Genomic DNA, 14,531 nt, shown 5'->3' on the forward strand with positions numbered 1-14,531 from the left:
AGGAATTCCTTCCCAGTATCCCATCTCTCCCTGCTCTGTGGCAGTGGGAAGCCATTCCCTGTGTCCTGTCATTCCATGCCACTGAAATCCCCACAAAACCTGAGCTCTACCTGCTGCAGGGAGAGGGCTCTGGAGCTTGGGTGAGCTGTGGCTTCACACCTGCAGGCTGAACAGGTGTTGGGTGGCAAAGATGCTTCTGGTGTGGGGGAGAAAATGTCCTTAAGCTGTGAAAAAACCTCTCGAGAGACAGAGTGAGACGAGACACGGAGCTGCCTCCGCATCCTCACTCTGTGGGGGTTTTGTGAAGCCCAACAGATTTGGGGACCCAAGAGTGGGTGGTGTGTGAGGAAAGCACTTGTGTCATGTCCCTGCAATAGAAACTTGGGCCTGCTGCTGGAGCAGGTGGTGTCAGCTGTCTGCCAAAAAAATAAAAGGGAAGATTTTTGGGGCTTCAGTCAGTCCATACAAACTGGTACCAAAAAAAATAGGAGAAAAGTTGAAGTTGTCAAGGGCTTGGCAGAAGATTGAACAGTAAATAACGCCATCTGAGAATACCTGGAATTCAAGTGGATTTCGGTAGAAATACTGGGACAGGGTGTTTGTTTTTATCTCAGGGAACATGTTCTCACCCTCTTTTAAGTACTGCTGAGGATGATCCAGGCTGAGGGATGATGAGGACTTGAGCTGAAGCTCACAGTCACCTCGGTGGTTTGCAGTTGCTAAAGAGAGAAATGAACATTCTTGGAAAGCAGCGTGGCCCAAAGCCCCAGCTTGCTGGAAGAAGTAAAACTGCTTAGGAAGCTGGAAGTGAATAGCCAGGATTAAAGAGGGAGAAGATGATGACTTGCAGCACTTTGGCCAACATTGCTGGCTTGAGGGATTTCTGCTGGAAAAAGGATATTTTCAACCTAAACAGCATCACTCTGTTGGAGTTTATATATCAGCTGTAATCCTCAGGTTATTTGAAAACTTGATAAAAGGCTTAGTTTCTCTAAGGAAGAAAAGGGGTAAAATACAAAATTCCTTTTGAGTCCCCTTTCCAATAATTTCAGAACATTTTTTTTCCCAGGCCCCTGGGCTGTGCTCTCCCTGGCAGGAAGCAGAGATACCTCTGCAAAACGTCTTTCCTGCACGGAAACTAAGCACTGACTTCCTTGCATCTCCATAATGAGTGTGTGGGAATAAAATTGGCAGGGGCCATGTTCCCCTCTCGTTTATTGTCAAGCAATTCCCAAAAATTTATTGGAATGCAAAGCTGGGGGTTTAGGGCTGAGCCTTACATTCCTTGAAGAAAGTGAATCCTGCAAATAAACACAAAATCACAGAATAAATAGTTCAGCCTGGGAGGGAGCTCAGGAGTCCATGCACCTGCTCAGATCAGATGTGGAATTCCATGAAGAGCTAGTTGATGGACTCACCTTGGCAGCTGGATCCTGTGGATTGCCAGGGCCTGCTGTGACACTGAAGGATGTTCAGGCTGACCCCTAAAACACTGGATGGAGGGTGGGCAGGAACCACCACAACCCCACTCTGTATCAATGGAGTGTGAGCCAAGAGATTGGAGTCTGTGGGTTTTGTTTTTGTTTCTTTTATTTTGACTAATTCCAACAGAATTCATAAAAATACACACAATTAAATCAAGAATTGGTTAAAAAAGTGTCTTCTAGCAGTTGCTTAGTTTTCTTTTCTCCCCTTGTGAGATAAAAATAATAAAATCAGTGTCTCAGCTGGAGAGGACGGGGAGAACATGCAAAATTTGATTCACATCTCACTCAACACCTGTGGGCTTAGAGCCAAAGAAAGCAACCAATTTAACCCAATTGGTGCAGAGATCAGAGTTCCTTTTTTTCCATGAGTGAGGTATGTTCTGTCTCATCCATCCTTAGGATTTACTGGCCTCATTCTTGCTGCCTTGAGGATCCATGGATTTGCTTCTTCCCAGCTTTCTTGGCTGGAGAGCTGTACTGGACAAAGCAAGACTGTGCCTCAGGTGGTGCTTCCATTCAGTGCCTTTCCAGGAGAGACAATCACAGCCTGCTGAGGAAAGTGCACTGTGACCTAATGCCTCAAATACTGAATTTGGAAGGCAAAGTGGTTTGGTTTCTGTCTCTGAAATAAGGAGTTTCAGCAAGGCTGGGGTTGGGAAAGGTCTGGAAGAGGTGCTGGTAATGCCAGGATTGAGGTCAGGGAAGAAAGTGCTTCCTTCCCCTTGTAACCCTGGAGGACTCTTACATAACTGTTCTAAACCAGCTTAAGGGAGAGCTGAGATGGGGAGGGGAAAAAAAACCAACCAGTAGTGAATGATTGCTGATAAGCCCAGAGAATCCAAAAATAGGATCAGGCTCCAGGGAATGAAGGAGAACCTGCTGGAGGTAATAATTTGCTGGAGATTGACAGAGAAATTCAAGGGACTCACATGAGCCCTGAGCCAGACAGACCTGAGTCAGATGGATCCTAATCTTGATGTGAGGATGTCTGTGCTGTTTATAAATTGTGTCCTGGCTGGGGAGGACAGAAGAAAAATTCTTTCTTGTTGAAATTTCCCATTTGCAGCAATCTTTTTCAAATACTTGGTGCTTTCTCTTAATTTGATGATTATCCCAGTATTTTTCAGGACCTTTTCAGTCTGTTTCAAACAGTGGCAGCAACTGGCTTGGCCAGCAAATTATTCAGTGTGAAGTCAATTATTTAATGCTCTCAGTGTTTTACTAAACCAAAAAATATTGACTCCACAGCAAGTGAAGTCTGGTTTCTTTGGGACTTATTTCTAATCTTTAATCTTCCCACTTCCATGCTTTCTTCTCTCCAGCTGTACTTGCAGATTAGTCTTTGACAACAGGCTGGGCTAGAATTGCTCTTCCTTTGAGGGGAGGTTTATTTGATCTTTTCCCACCCAGCAGCAAATCCTGGAGAGTGTTCCAGCTGGGTTGGAAGAGACTGAAGCTCCAGGGAAATGCTGCCTGGAGAGGGAAGGAAAGGTAGGAGAGAGCAAAGAACAGGAGCAGAGACACTTATGCAATCACACTGTGTGTGCTTTGGTAGGAAAATAAGCTGGAAATACAGATATTTTGGCTTGTGGAAGAAAAGCTGCTTGTCTACTACCCAGACAGTAGTTCCTCTCAAGGCAGGCTCTTAATCTGACTGGATTTAGGATGAAAACCCAGAGTGGCTTTCTGTGGAAGCAGGATAAAAGCCATTTAATCCTGCAAACGCTGTGTTTGTGCACAGCTGGCTTGCCCTTTCAAGTTCCATGGGCTAATTTTCCTGGGAATCTCTTAAATAAATGCGTATGATGATCATATGAATAATAATGTTAATATTATTATTGATAATAATAATAGATTTTCTGTGGGAGTTCTGTGCTCTGGAAAGCCCTTCTCTGCTTTCCTGGGATGTGGCTGCTTTTAGGTCTCCATTCCACATGGGAGATGCCTGACCCACCTGGGCAGGGAGTTCTGTCTTCAGAGCAGGGTTAGCCTTGAAAATGGCACTTTTCTTATGTTTGCCTAGGGCTGGCTCATCAAAAGATGTGCAGGAATTATTTTTCTTGTGTTTTTTGCTTATCTGGTACTCAAAGGTCTGCCTTGAGCAGTGCCCTGGTCTCTTGGTGCTATGGCTGTGTTTCTAGGATGGAAAGGGAAGGTCATCCTGGTGAATGGACTCGTTCCCTGTGGTCAGTCTCACTGGTTCAGGGATGTTTGCATAGCTGCTGTTCAGTCTGTACTGCTGAGCACTTTCCCTCCTCCAAATCTCTTGGGTATTTTTGTTTTCTTTTTACTCCTCCAATGTCACAGAGCTACTTAAAAAAAAAGTGAACTTTCAACCTGTCCTTTTTCTGAGGCCTTTTCCTAGAAAGCTCAGAATGGTGCAGAGGAGGGGAGAGAAATGCTGTTGCATCCTGGCCTTTGGGCTCCTGTGGGATTTAGCTGCTCCAGATGTTTGGATAAACTGCCCTGGGCTGGAAGCAATTCCCACCAAACTGCTGTGTATTAAAGGACCCTTTTGGGGTCCTGCCTTGGGATTGTGTTTTCTGGAGCCACGGGGCTCAGGGTCATAAATAATGACCTAAATGGGATTAGTGTTTTGAGGAATCCCACATGGAGAGAGCTTTGTGCCAGCATCTCCACTCCCCCTGGCTCATCCAAACCCCCCAAAGGCTTGTTCTGGATACCTTTGATATCAGTCCTAGAATTGCTTGGGTTGGAAGGACCTTAAAGCTCATTCTGCTCATTTTCTGGGCAGGGACACCTCCCACTGTCCCAGGATGCTCCAGGCCCTGTCCAGCCTTGGACAGTTCCAAGGATGGGGCAGCCACAGCTTCTCTGGGCACCCTGTGAGGGAAGATGATCCTCTCACTTTGAAGTCACTTTGCTGCAGATGTCCCTGTTTCACTCTGATGCTGATTATATTGAAAATACTATTTTGCTGATAATGTGTCAGCAGTGACCCTCTGGAAGAATGTCACTGGTGCTGGAAAGGGCCTTGGGACACAGTGGGTTAATGCTCAGGGAATCAATGCTCATCCTATTAAAAGTTCTCAAAAATGATTGAAAGCACTTGGACTAATAGGCCTTGGGTTTGCATCAGTAAATGAATTTATGAATCCCTCATGACTGGGCCTTTCCATAAGGAAAGCAAGATAGGAGCTGATGTAAGTGGCAGATGGAGCCTTGTTTTTATGTTTTTATTAGAGCAGGACTCTCCAGGCAGGAGCTGGAAATGTCTGTGATGCTCCTCTGTTGACTCTGGGAGTCACCCTGCGGATGGAGGGGTGGTTCCCTTCCTGACTTCACCCTCTCTCCCCATCCCTTGATGTGTCACAGTGACCTTAGCCAGCACTTGGAGATGCTTTTTGGAAAGCAAGCAGCATTTAAGACTGATGCAACTGCTTGCCAGGTCAATTGAGAAAATTCCTTTCTCCTGAAAGGTTTATGCTGCAGCGAACAGTAAAATCCCTTTGCCCTGATTCACATCTTCCCAGAGATCAACACCCACCTTTGACAGGATACAGGAATCAGTCAAGGCAGGTATTTACCTGGAGCTGAGTGACTCTGGAATGGGGGGTTATAAGCTGTCTCCCATTACCCATTTGTTTCCTTGGATGCAATTTTCCTTTCCCTCATGACAGGGAAACTCTGCTGTCTGTCTCCTTGTGTTGAACAGGGACTGATTTGTACAGAACTGGAGAAAAATACAATAATGACTGGAAGGAGGCTTTAGGATCATGAGACAAACCTCTGCTTCATTGGAACAGAAGAGGGATAAAGTGGATGTTAACCTTTCTTCTGGCAGAAATCAAATATCTTCTGTGCTATAGGGGTAAGGAGGGGGTGGGGGATGCATCCATCTCATTTTTCCAATATTATTTTAGTTTCCGCGTTTTTCAAACGATCACAAAGCAGTAGTGGAGGTGATGAAAGACTGACTTTTCTTCTTGATCCTCTCTTGGGCTTCATCAGTTACCTCACAGACCTTAAAACTCACCCAGCTGCACTCCCTGCGACAGGCAGGGACACCTTCCACTACCCCAGGCTGCTCAGGAAGGGAAAGCAAGTTTTGCTCCTTTGTTTATTAAGCTCCTCTGCTGCTAAAGAACCTTTCTTTTCTTGAATAACGTCTCTTGCAGCCACATGGAAGGAATCAATCATAGGAAATAAAGAGCTTGTAATCCATTTAACTAGGACTTTCCACCTCTCATTAAGCCAGAGACATTCATGCCTAATTCTCTGGGTAGCAGTTGCACAGCAGATGTGCAGAGTATCGATTGGAAAATGAGTCTTGCTGGGTTTGTTTTGCTTTCTTTCCCCCTCCCTTACCGTTTCCATTAAAGTGCATGCAGTGGGTGTGGAGGCATTTGGCTCCCTCTCAGATGAGTGTTGCTGTTGTTCGTGCAGTTTTCTTTTCCCGCTGGCAGGAGCCAGGTTTGCAGCAGGGAGTGTGTCTGAGGAAAAGCAGGGTGTGGGACAGCCCTCTGCTCCAGCTGCTGGCACCTTCCAGGGAAGGTGAAACACACAGCTCATGTGGGATCATGGTGAACTGACTGTGTTTGGAAAGAGAGAACCAGGAGAGTGAGGAATGCTTGTGTGAAGAGGAAACTGCTTGTCAGGGTGTGCGTGTTCAAACCCAGCTCTGTTCCCACTGAATTCCTCTGCAAAAACATGCTGCTCATGGGTAAGGCTTGGTGCACACTTCTGGTTTGCAGCTTGGTGAGGATGGCAAAGCTCTTAGAGTCTGTGGACAGGAGGAAAAACATAGTGCAGCCTTTTCAATTCCTTAAATATTCTTTAATTCCTTGTTGGTGCGTGAGTTTTCTTTAGCATCCAGCTGTGCTTTCCTGGCTTATTTTCTCATTCTCCTACTGATGGTTTTCCTCTCTTTTGTCCCCTGGGCTGTCTCTGCTCAGCCCTGCTGATGTGGTGTCATCACCCAGACCATACCAACATCACAGGACAGTCTCTGGCAGATGATCTTCAGACAGCAGAGGTTGAACGTGGGGTCTCTTACTCAAGACACAACCTCCCTCCCTTCCCTTCTCACTTCTCCCAGACCTGTTTGGTGTTTTCCTGCATTTATCTTTGGATTTGTGGCTGAGATTCCCTGCACTTCAGCCAAGATCAGCAGCACTGTCTGGTTCCTGGTGTTGCCTCACCTCACCTTAGCTGCTATTTTCCGTTTTCAGCCGTTGAACTGCTGTGTTCTTGTGCTGCTCTGAATGTTTCTGGAATGCTGTCCCAGTGCTCCACCAGACATAGACTTGGAAAGGTTTGAATTTCTCTGCCAAAAATGTGATTTCACACACTTTGGGCTGCTTCTAAGAGCCAAGAACCTCACTGGAATTAAAGGTATGAGGAATTAATGAGCTGTTGCCCATCTCTCCACCAGCCCCCAGAAGATGAAGCCCTTTTTATACTCAGGTTGTCACAAATTCCTTGGCAGAGAGGACCTGAAGTATCCTGTGTTTTTCTTAATGAAAACTCCTTGTGTCCCACTTGTGCTTTATCTGCTGCTTGGAGTTACTTCAAAGCCTGCTTGTGGATTCACCTGATATTTTTGGGGTTTTCAAAGCTGTGCCAACACCTCGACCTGCAAGGTTTGTGCAGAAGGCAGAGATTGCGTTTAATTATTGCTCTGCCAGAAGTTTATGCAGGTTTTTCCGGTGCCCTGTTCCTCTTCTTCCACCCTTTCAAAATTCCAGGCACCCATTCCTGCCTCAGTTTGTGGAAAACATTAAGAAGCTCTGTTGCAGAGGGCGTTAGTCCGTCCTGTGCTTATTTATTTAGGGAGATTAAAGTCTAAGTTTTTCTTTTGTAATCCCTTTGAAGTGTTTATCTTTTGAAGTCTGAATTTTCATTAACTGGAAGTATACAACCCCCAAACTACATGCTGCCCTAGTTTCAAAGCAGTAATTTTTTTTTGTAGAAAACATTTAAGAACAATAAACAACAGGTCAAACCCATAGGGCTCCACGTCAGCCAGATCCTATTTGGGATGTGTCTGTTTGGGTCATCCCTTGCCACTTTTGGGAATCAAAGTGGCTCTGCAGGCTGTCTCCCTGGATTGGGATGTAGCCATGGATTTCTGGGATCTCAGGGAGACAGTGATGTTCCCTTTGTGAGTGTTCTGCTAGACCAACACGTGGCCTGTAGATCTCTTTTTCCTTTTTTAAATTTGGTTTTTCCCCCCCTCACTCTTATTTCCTGTCAGTGAGGCAGCAGCACTTGGCTTTTAGGACAAGAATGTTGTGCTTTCTTGCCTCAGTTCTCATCCAAGAGATTCCATATATCCACGTGCATGTGGCAAGGAACACTTTGCTGCAGTTCATCTTTTTTGTTTGTTTGCCGGGGGAAAAATAATAGATGCTGACTGGTGTTTTGACATATCTGCTGCTTTTATTTGTGCAGTATTAGCAGTGTAAAAATGAATGTTTATAGCCTGGAAAAAGTGGGTGGGAGGCCTCTGACCTCACCTAATTTCCAGAGTGGGGAATAACAATGTGCTGGGAAGAATAACCCTGCTGGGGTCATTGCCTGGGCGTCTTCCCCCACCCAGATGAACCACCTGAGGCTGTTTTATGGCTTTGGGGTGTCCCATTCCTGCCTTGAAATGAAATCTTGGATCTTGCAAGTTGAGATGCTTTGGGTTTGTGCCAACAAAATGCGGAAAATGCTGCTCAGTGTGTGTGTGCATCTCGATTTCCTCCCCTGGGAGTGGCCAGAGCAAACAGCCCTCAGTAATAGCTTGTTATTAAACAGATGGGGATATTGACCCTCTTCCATTTCCATTTTCCAAGTCGGGGAAAATGAAATTGCATTACTTTGGCTTGGATGAGGACAGTGTATTAATAAAAAAAGTGCATGAAAACCAATGAAGGATCCATGAAAATCACAATAATTGAGATAGTTTATAGAATTTTGGCCCTGGCTGGGCAATAGAGATTTCTCTTTTTTTTTTTTTTTTTTTCTTTTTTTTGTGCAGAACTGGAGAGTTTGCTCTGGAACAGCTTAATTTGTTTAGAAAGTATTTAAGGAAAATAGGGATTTTCCAGTATAATTAGGGAAACGACTGACAAGAAGGCTTACAAGCATATCAATAGGGCTAATTGATTATCAGGGATGTTCTCACCTAATTGGCATAGGAAATTATTTGCTTAACAAGGTTTTAAGCATAATTAGATTGATACAAGTTTTAGTAGAAATGGAGATGTTGAATTTACAGCGATTCTTGATAAACAGTGATCCCAGGAGTCACCAGCAAGAGGAAAACCACTTCTTTTAATGTGGAAATCAGCAGAATCTGTCCAAGCTCTTTTTAAAATGAGTTAAAAAATTAATCTCAAACACCCCAGGAGTCTCTGTTTTTAATGTTTATTTGCATTGCAAGTGAGGTGAGTTTCCTTGGGCCTGAATTTTGGGAGATGAGAGGCTGTGTGCTTAGGGTGTGCTTTGATTTTTCATATCCCAGTGCCTCTCCAGATATGAGGGCAGCACATGGTTCTTCCCCTCATTTTCCCCACAGTTTTGCCTCTCTGAAACCATGGCAGCCTCCTTGTGGAAGGTTTTCCATTTGATGAGTCTTCCCAGCTGTGCCTTGGCAGATGGAGATGCTGTGGGAGACCACGGGTGTCTCCCACATCTGGATGGGTGGAGTTATTGGAGAAGAACGTGTGTTCCTCTTTCCAGATGCTTGGCTTTGCTCCCATGTCTCCTGAGCCCTCAGCATTCCAGGGTCAGTGGTGGGATAATGCCTGGCTCTTGTTATCTCAGAGGGCTTTTCCAGCCTTGGTGATTCTATGATTTCATTATTCATAAGGCTGTATCACAGCATCCTGGGGTGTGTTTTAGGTTTTTTTTCTTGGATGTGCTGATCCAAACCATCCTGAGCAAACCGTGGGGGAGGGCTTGGGCTGCAGCAAGCCTTGGGAAAGGCTGTTAAACCTGCTCCTCTGGAGCTTCATTCCCATTATTTACCCAGTGCACTTCAGGACTGGTGCAGTTGCTCTTCCCTTCACTAAAATGAGGGCACTGAGATGCTTGGTGATTGGTCTTGATTGCTGCCTTCCCTCTGCACTCCAGGTTTCTGAATATTGCCCCAAGACTACAGGGATGGAGGAGTTAACTCAGACAAAAATCAAAAATTTTAGGCCAAATTTCCCCAGAGAGCTTAACTTTTAAGTTTGCAACTCCAATTCTCCCTTCTTTTTTTTCCCTCTGAAGCTGTTTGGAAAGGAATAATGTGTAACAGATACCTCCACTTCAGTATCTCAGAAGTGCAGTGTGTGCTAATTAGGCATCCTGGAGCCTTTGGAAAATGCTTCCATTGTATTTGCAGATGGAATCTACCCTGCTCCCCCTTTTTGGACAAGCAAGCTGGTTTTTCAGCTCTGAGAAGTTCATAGCCATTGGCACATGATGCATCTTTAAAGTCAAGGTTGAGAACGTGTGTGGGTTTGCTTTTTCTATTTTATTTCTTTTTTTTCCCCCCTGCCTCCTGGTGCACGTTGCTGAATTTGAATAATTAATGCCTGTTGTCTTGCTTCCTGTTTTCATTTCTGTATGTAATGCTAACCAGCAGTGGGCTGAATCATTCATAGGCTGCTTTCTCCACCTCGACAGCTGGAGATGTCATGGGAACAGTGATTGGGAGGTGGTGCAGACTTTCTGCTGCTCCCTTAAATCAATTGCTGGAAGCAGGAGCAGTAAGTATTGAGTCCATGCTCTTGGCCAAGCAAGGCTGTCTGGGCAGATGGTATCAGTGTGGTTTCTCTTCCTGCAGCTCCTGTTACTGCTCAGGTGTCTGTGTGTGTGTGTGCTGGGGAGGGTGGGGGCTGTGTTTTGTCCTTTCCCATCTATTTTGGGGTTTCATGAATCTCTTTGTGGTGCTCATGGAGAAGAGGGAATGATTTTAGGCTTGTTGGTTGTGCCTCATGCAATTACACTGCATTTAGGAATGACTTTTTTAAAACTCATCTTGGGTTTCTTCTTGCTGTGCGTTTCCTGAGTCCTTTTCTGGAGAGCAGCTTGGAATTTTGGGCTCCCACAGTGCCTGCCTGTGCCGTGACAGGAACCAGGGTGGGAACTTCACTTGGTGCCTTACAGAGCCTTTTCAGCTGTGTTTTTCCTCATTTGCAATTTTTGTCCTCTTGATTGCTTACAGTGGATTCTGCTGCTCTTCAAACCTTCCAGCAGTGCCTTTTGGGGGTTGTGCTGGGGCCAGGTGTGCTTTGGGCTGTCCTGTTGTGTGGAAGATGCTTGTGTCCCACCTGAGCTCTGCCTGGAGATTTTATCCAGTCGTTTTGGATATTCATCCTGAGAGGGATGTTTGGATCTTGGACAGGTCGAATCAGGGATGATGGGGACGGCCCTGAGATGAGAGCTCTCCATAGGTTGAACTCTCTCTGCCATGGCAGGGACACCTTTCATTATCCCAAGCTGCTCCAAGCCCTGTCCAGCCTGGCCTTGGACACTGCCAGGGATCCAGGGGCAGCCACAGCTTCTCTGGGCACCCTGTGCCAGGGCCTCACTATCCTCACAGGGAGGAACTTCTCCCTAACATCAAATCAGGACAATTCTTGCAAGTGATCAGATAAAATACTCAGTCAAAGCTTTTGTAGATGAGGTGACCTGTCTGCCTTCATGCCTTGTATGACTAAAGCAGGAAGAGGTGTAAATCAGGAGAGATGCTGTCCTTTGGATGTTAATTTGTTCAGGATTGACTTGGAACAACTGTAGCCTTCTAGGTTTTCAGGGTGGAATAAGAGGTTTAGCAGGGGAGTTGTTAATAGGCTGTGAATGATTTTTACATCTTGCACAGATCCCCCAGTGTCTTGTACATCACTCCATGCTTGGCATCTTCAGGGTGGAGAGGCTGGTTTTGCCCAAGACCTTTAAATAGCATCTAATACTGCATGTCCTCAGTTTCTGTCCCAGTCTGACAATTTTTCTGCCTGTGGTGGGCAGGCAGAGGGGGAGACTCATTTCCTAGGGATGGTCTTGAAGCTGAGGATAGGAGGCAACTTGAGCAGTGACTAATGCTGAGCTTTATAAATAGCAGGGGAGAGCTGAACTGTGGGCAGGGAGGTGACCTCGAGCAGAGGCCACGGAGGTGGCACAGCAGCTGGGCTGGGAGGGCACGGGGGGAGGTGATGAGCAAACAGCTCTGGTGTCAGGCTGGCTGTGCCTCTGTCCTGCTTGTCACCCCGAGGGGATGAGCTGAGCCACGTGGGGAGCTGGGCTGGCCACACACTGATGTGAGTTGTGCCCACCTTGTGTCCCTGCTCGGGGCAGCACAGAGAGCACAAAGCTGCCCCTGTGTCTGCTGAGAGGAAGGGACAGGGGCTGTGGGCTCTGGGGACAGCATGGGGACAGTCTGGCTCCTGCCTGTGGGATGCTGAGCCCTGAACAGAGTCAGGACAAGGCTGTCCTGGGCTGTCAGCACAGAGCACAGGGTGTAAATGGACACAGACACAGGCAGGAGCTGGCAGGGTTGAGCTGGCTGTGTCCTTCCTTGCTGGCATTTCTAGACTCCACCATTGCATCTACAGTGCCTGCAGCATCTCCTTGTGCATCAGCTGTATTGAAAAATGTAGTCATCCCTGCTTTTGGAGGCTTCCTTGCATGGCATGTGTCAATAAAAAGGTTTTAGGTGGCAGGTTTATCTCCCTGAGCCCAGCCACACTTTGCTGATGCCAGTGAGGATGTTGCTACTCAGCTGTCAACAGCTTTTCCCAAGACCTGAACCCTGGGAATCTTACGTGTAAGGAAACAAAGCATTTCCCCTGGAGAGGGTAGGATTTACTGCCCACACACCCTGCACTCAACTCTGCACTCTCTGGAAAGGTGGGCAAGCACTCTGCAAGCTCAGCTGCTGTCAAACTGCACTCCCAGCCCTCAGATTATCCCCACAGCAGCAGTGTGGGGGGCTGTGGGTGCACAGCTGTGCTCCAGGAACCTGTGGAATACCTGTGGGGTAGGATCCAGCCCAGCATCCGGCTCTGCATCCCTGTGAGTGCTGCAGAGGTGTGTAAAGAGAGAGGGCAGGATCAATGATACTGTGTATTTTATGTGCATTCACACACTGTATTCTGTATTCTTGGGGTTGTCCTGTGCAGGGCCAGAAGTTGGACTTGGATCTTTGTTGGATCCCTTCCAGCTCAGGATAGTCCATGATTCTGTGATGTCCCTTCTGCAGGAGGCATGGAAGTGTTCATTCTTCATCTGGGAGGGTTTTGCAGGCTCCAAAGGATGCTGGAGATAAACTGCTTTGGCTTATCTGGGTTTCAGCTTTGTGGAGGTCTCTGAATCAATTTTCAGGTTGTTCTTGCAGGGGCTCTGGCTCTTTACACTTCAATCATTCATAAAAACCCAATCATCTGGGCTGCAGAGAATCATCCTCCTGCTGTTGTCCTCGCGTGGCTTTCCCTACCGATAACTCCTACGAACACATTTGCTTTTGGTGGTGTGGGAGAAGCTGCACAAGGAAATAAAACTTGCAAACTAATTAAACTTCTTGGTCTTGTTGAGTGGGAGACGTTGGCAGGGCTGGGAATAGATCTGATTATCATCCCTCCTCTCAGTAGCCAGAGGACATGGTTAATTATTAAATTGCTTGTTAATGTATTGAAATATCGCCGGGGATTTTAATTTCCTTTTTTTGTTGTTTTCTCTCCTTTGCCCCAGGGCTCTCTCAGGAGCTGATGGATCTGTGGTAGCTGGCTCCGCAGGGGCTGGAAGGAGCATGGTTAAACACCAACCCCTGCAGTACTACGAGCCCCAGCTATGTCTGTCCTGTCTGACCGGGATCTACGGCTGCCGCTGGAAACGGTACCAGCGGTCACATGATGACACCACCAAGGTCAGTCGGTGACAGCAGCTGGCTGCCATCTCTTCCCTGCCATGTTGGGTTCAAGGTCTTTGTTGAATGTATTCAATATTTGATTTTTTTCCTTATTTATTGCTCGGATGTTTGATGGGAATCATGACCCCGCAGCAGGAGGTCTGTGAGAGGTCCTTCCGGTGTGGCTGATGTAGAGATTGGTCATGGTGCTCCAGGGTATTGAATCTGCCCAAATCTGTCCATACTGTGGTGCTGAGGAACACTTCCCTTGTGTTTTTTTAATCCTTGCTCTGTGTCTTGCTGGTGCTTGCAGCACCCTTGGCTGGATCTGTAGGAGTTGTGTTTCTGCAGCATCTCTGCCTTTCGTGGTGTGGCTTTAGTGGGCATGGTGGTATTTGGTCCCAGAAGGGACCTGATGACCTCAGAGGTCTTTCCCAATTTGATTCTGTTCTTGCATGTGAAAATATGTATGTAGGGGAACAGGTTGTCCAGAGCAGCTGTGGCTGCCACTGCATCCCTGGCAGTGTCCAAGGCCAGGTTGGACACTGGGGCTTGGAGCAACCTGGGATAGTGGAAGGTGTCCCTGCCCATGGCAGGGGTGACAGTGGATGAGCTTTAAGGTTCCTTCCAACTTAAACCCTTCCGGGGTTTGATGAAAGGCAGCAGAAGGTGAGAACAAGCTGGGGTTAAATGGGAAAGCTGGTAAAGGTAGCTCTTCCCTCACCTGGATAAATACAGATTCTAAGAGCTCTGGCAGAGGGAGTCCAGGCAGTGAGGCTTGACTTGCACCTTCCCTCTTGTTCTGGGCTGTGAGATGAGGTCATGTGAGACCTGGTGTGTTGATAGGAAAAGTGTAAAAACATTGCTGTCAAAGCCACCCTATTTCACCTTCTGGGTGAGGATTTTGTATTACTATTCTCCTGTACTCCATGTTGCCTGGGATATTTTTTTTAAGTGTGCTTACTAGTTAAATTGTGGGGTTTTTTTCTTCTTTAAATCTTGTTTCATCTGGCAGTGCTCCCAGGAGACCCTTTGGTTGCCTTTGGAATGCTTGATTTTGCTCTGCTATCGCTTGGCTCCTCCGTTCTGTTTTTAAGTCTATAACCAGGGATCTTCCTGGCTCTGGAGTGCTTTTCCTCTTGGAAAAGAAGCTGTGAAGGAGCAAACACGGCTGCGTGGCAGATCCTGTGCCAGAAATG

At 46.7% G+C, this 14,531-nt stretch overlaps 1 protein-coding gene across 6 annotated transcripts in view; it reads left to right on the forward strand.

Annotated features, from left to right (window-relative positions):
- Nucleotides 1–14,531, forward strand: part of GDPD5 (glycerophosphodiester phosphodiesterase domain containing 5) — a 100,597-nt gene that overhangs the window by 28,363 nt on the left and 57,703 nt on the right. For 5 of the 6 annotated variants that reach the window (XM_085078055.1, XM_085078086.1, XM_085078070.1 and 2 more), the window contains exon 2: nucleotides 13,176–13,350. In XM_085078055.1, coding sequence (XP_084934181.1) covers nucleotides 13,234–13,350 — 117 coding nt within the window. In that variant the 5' untranslated portion in view covers nucleotides 13,176–13,233. Of the gene's footprint in view, nucleotides 1–10,174; nucleotides 10,196–13,175; nucleotides 13,351–14,531 lie in introns of those variants that run through there. The other variant, XM_085078077.1, reaches the window with a different exon arrangement.

The sequence above is a fragment of the Lichenostomus cassidix genome, chromosome 1 (assembly GCF_008360975.1).
Source record: "Lichenostomus cassidix isolate B80296 chromosome 1, HeHo_3.0, whole genome shotgun sequence".
NCBI classification, from domain to species: Eukaryota; Metazoa; Chordata; class Aves; order Passeriformes; family Meliphagidae; genus Lichenostomus; species Lichenostomus cassidix.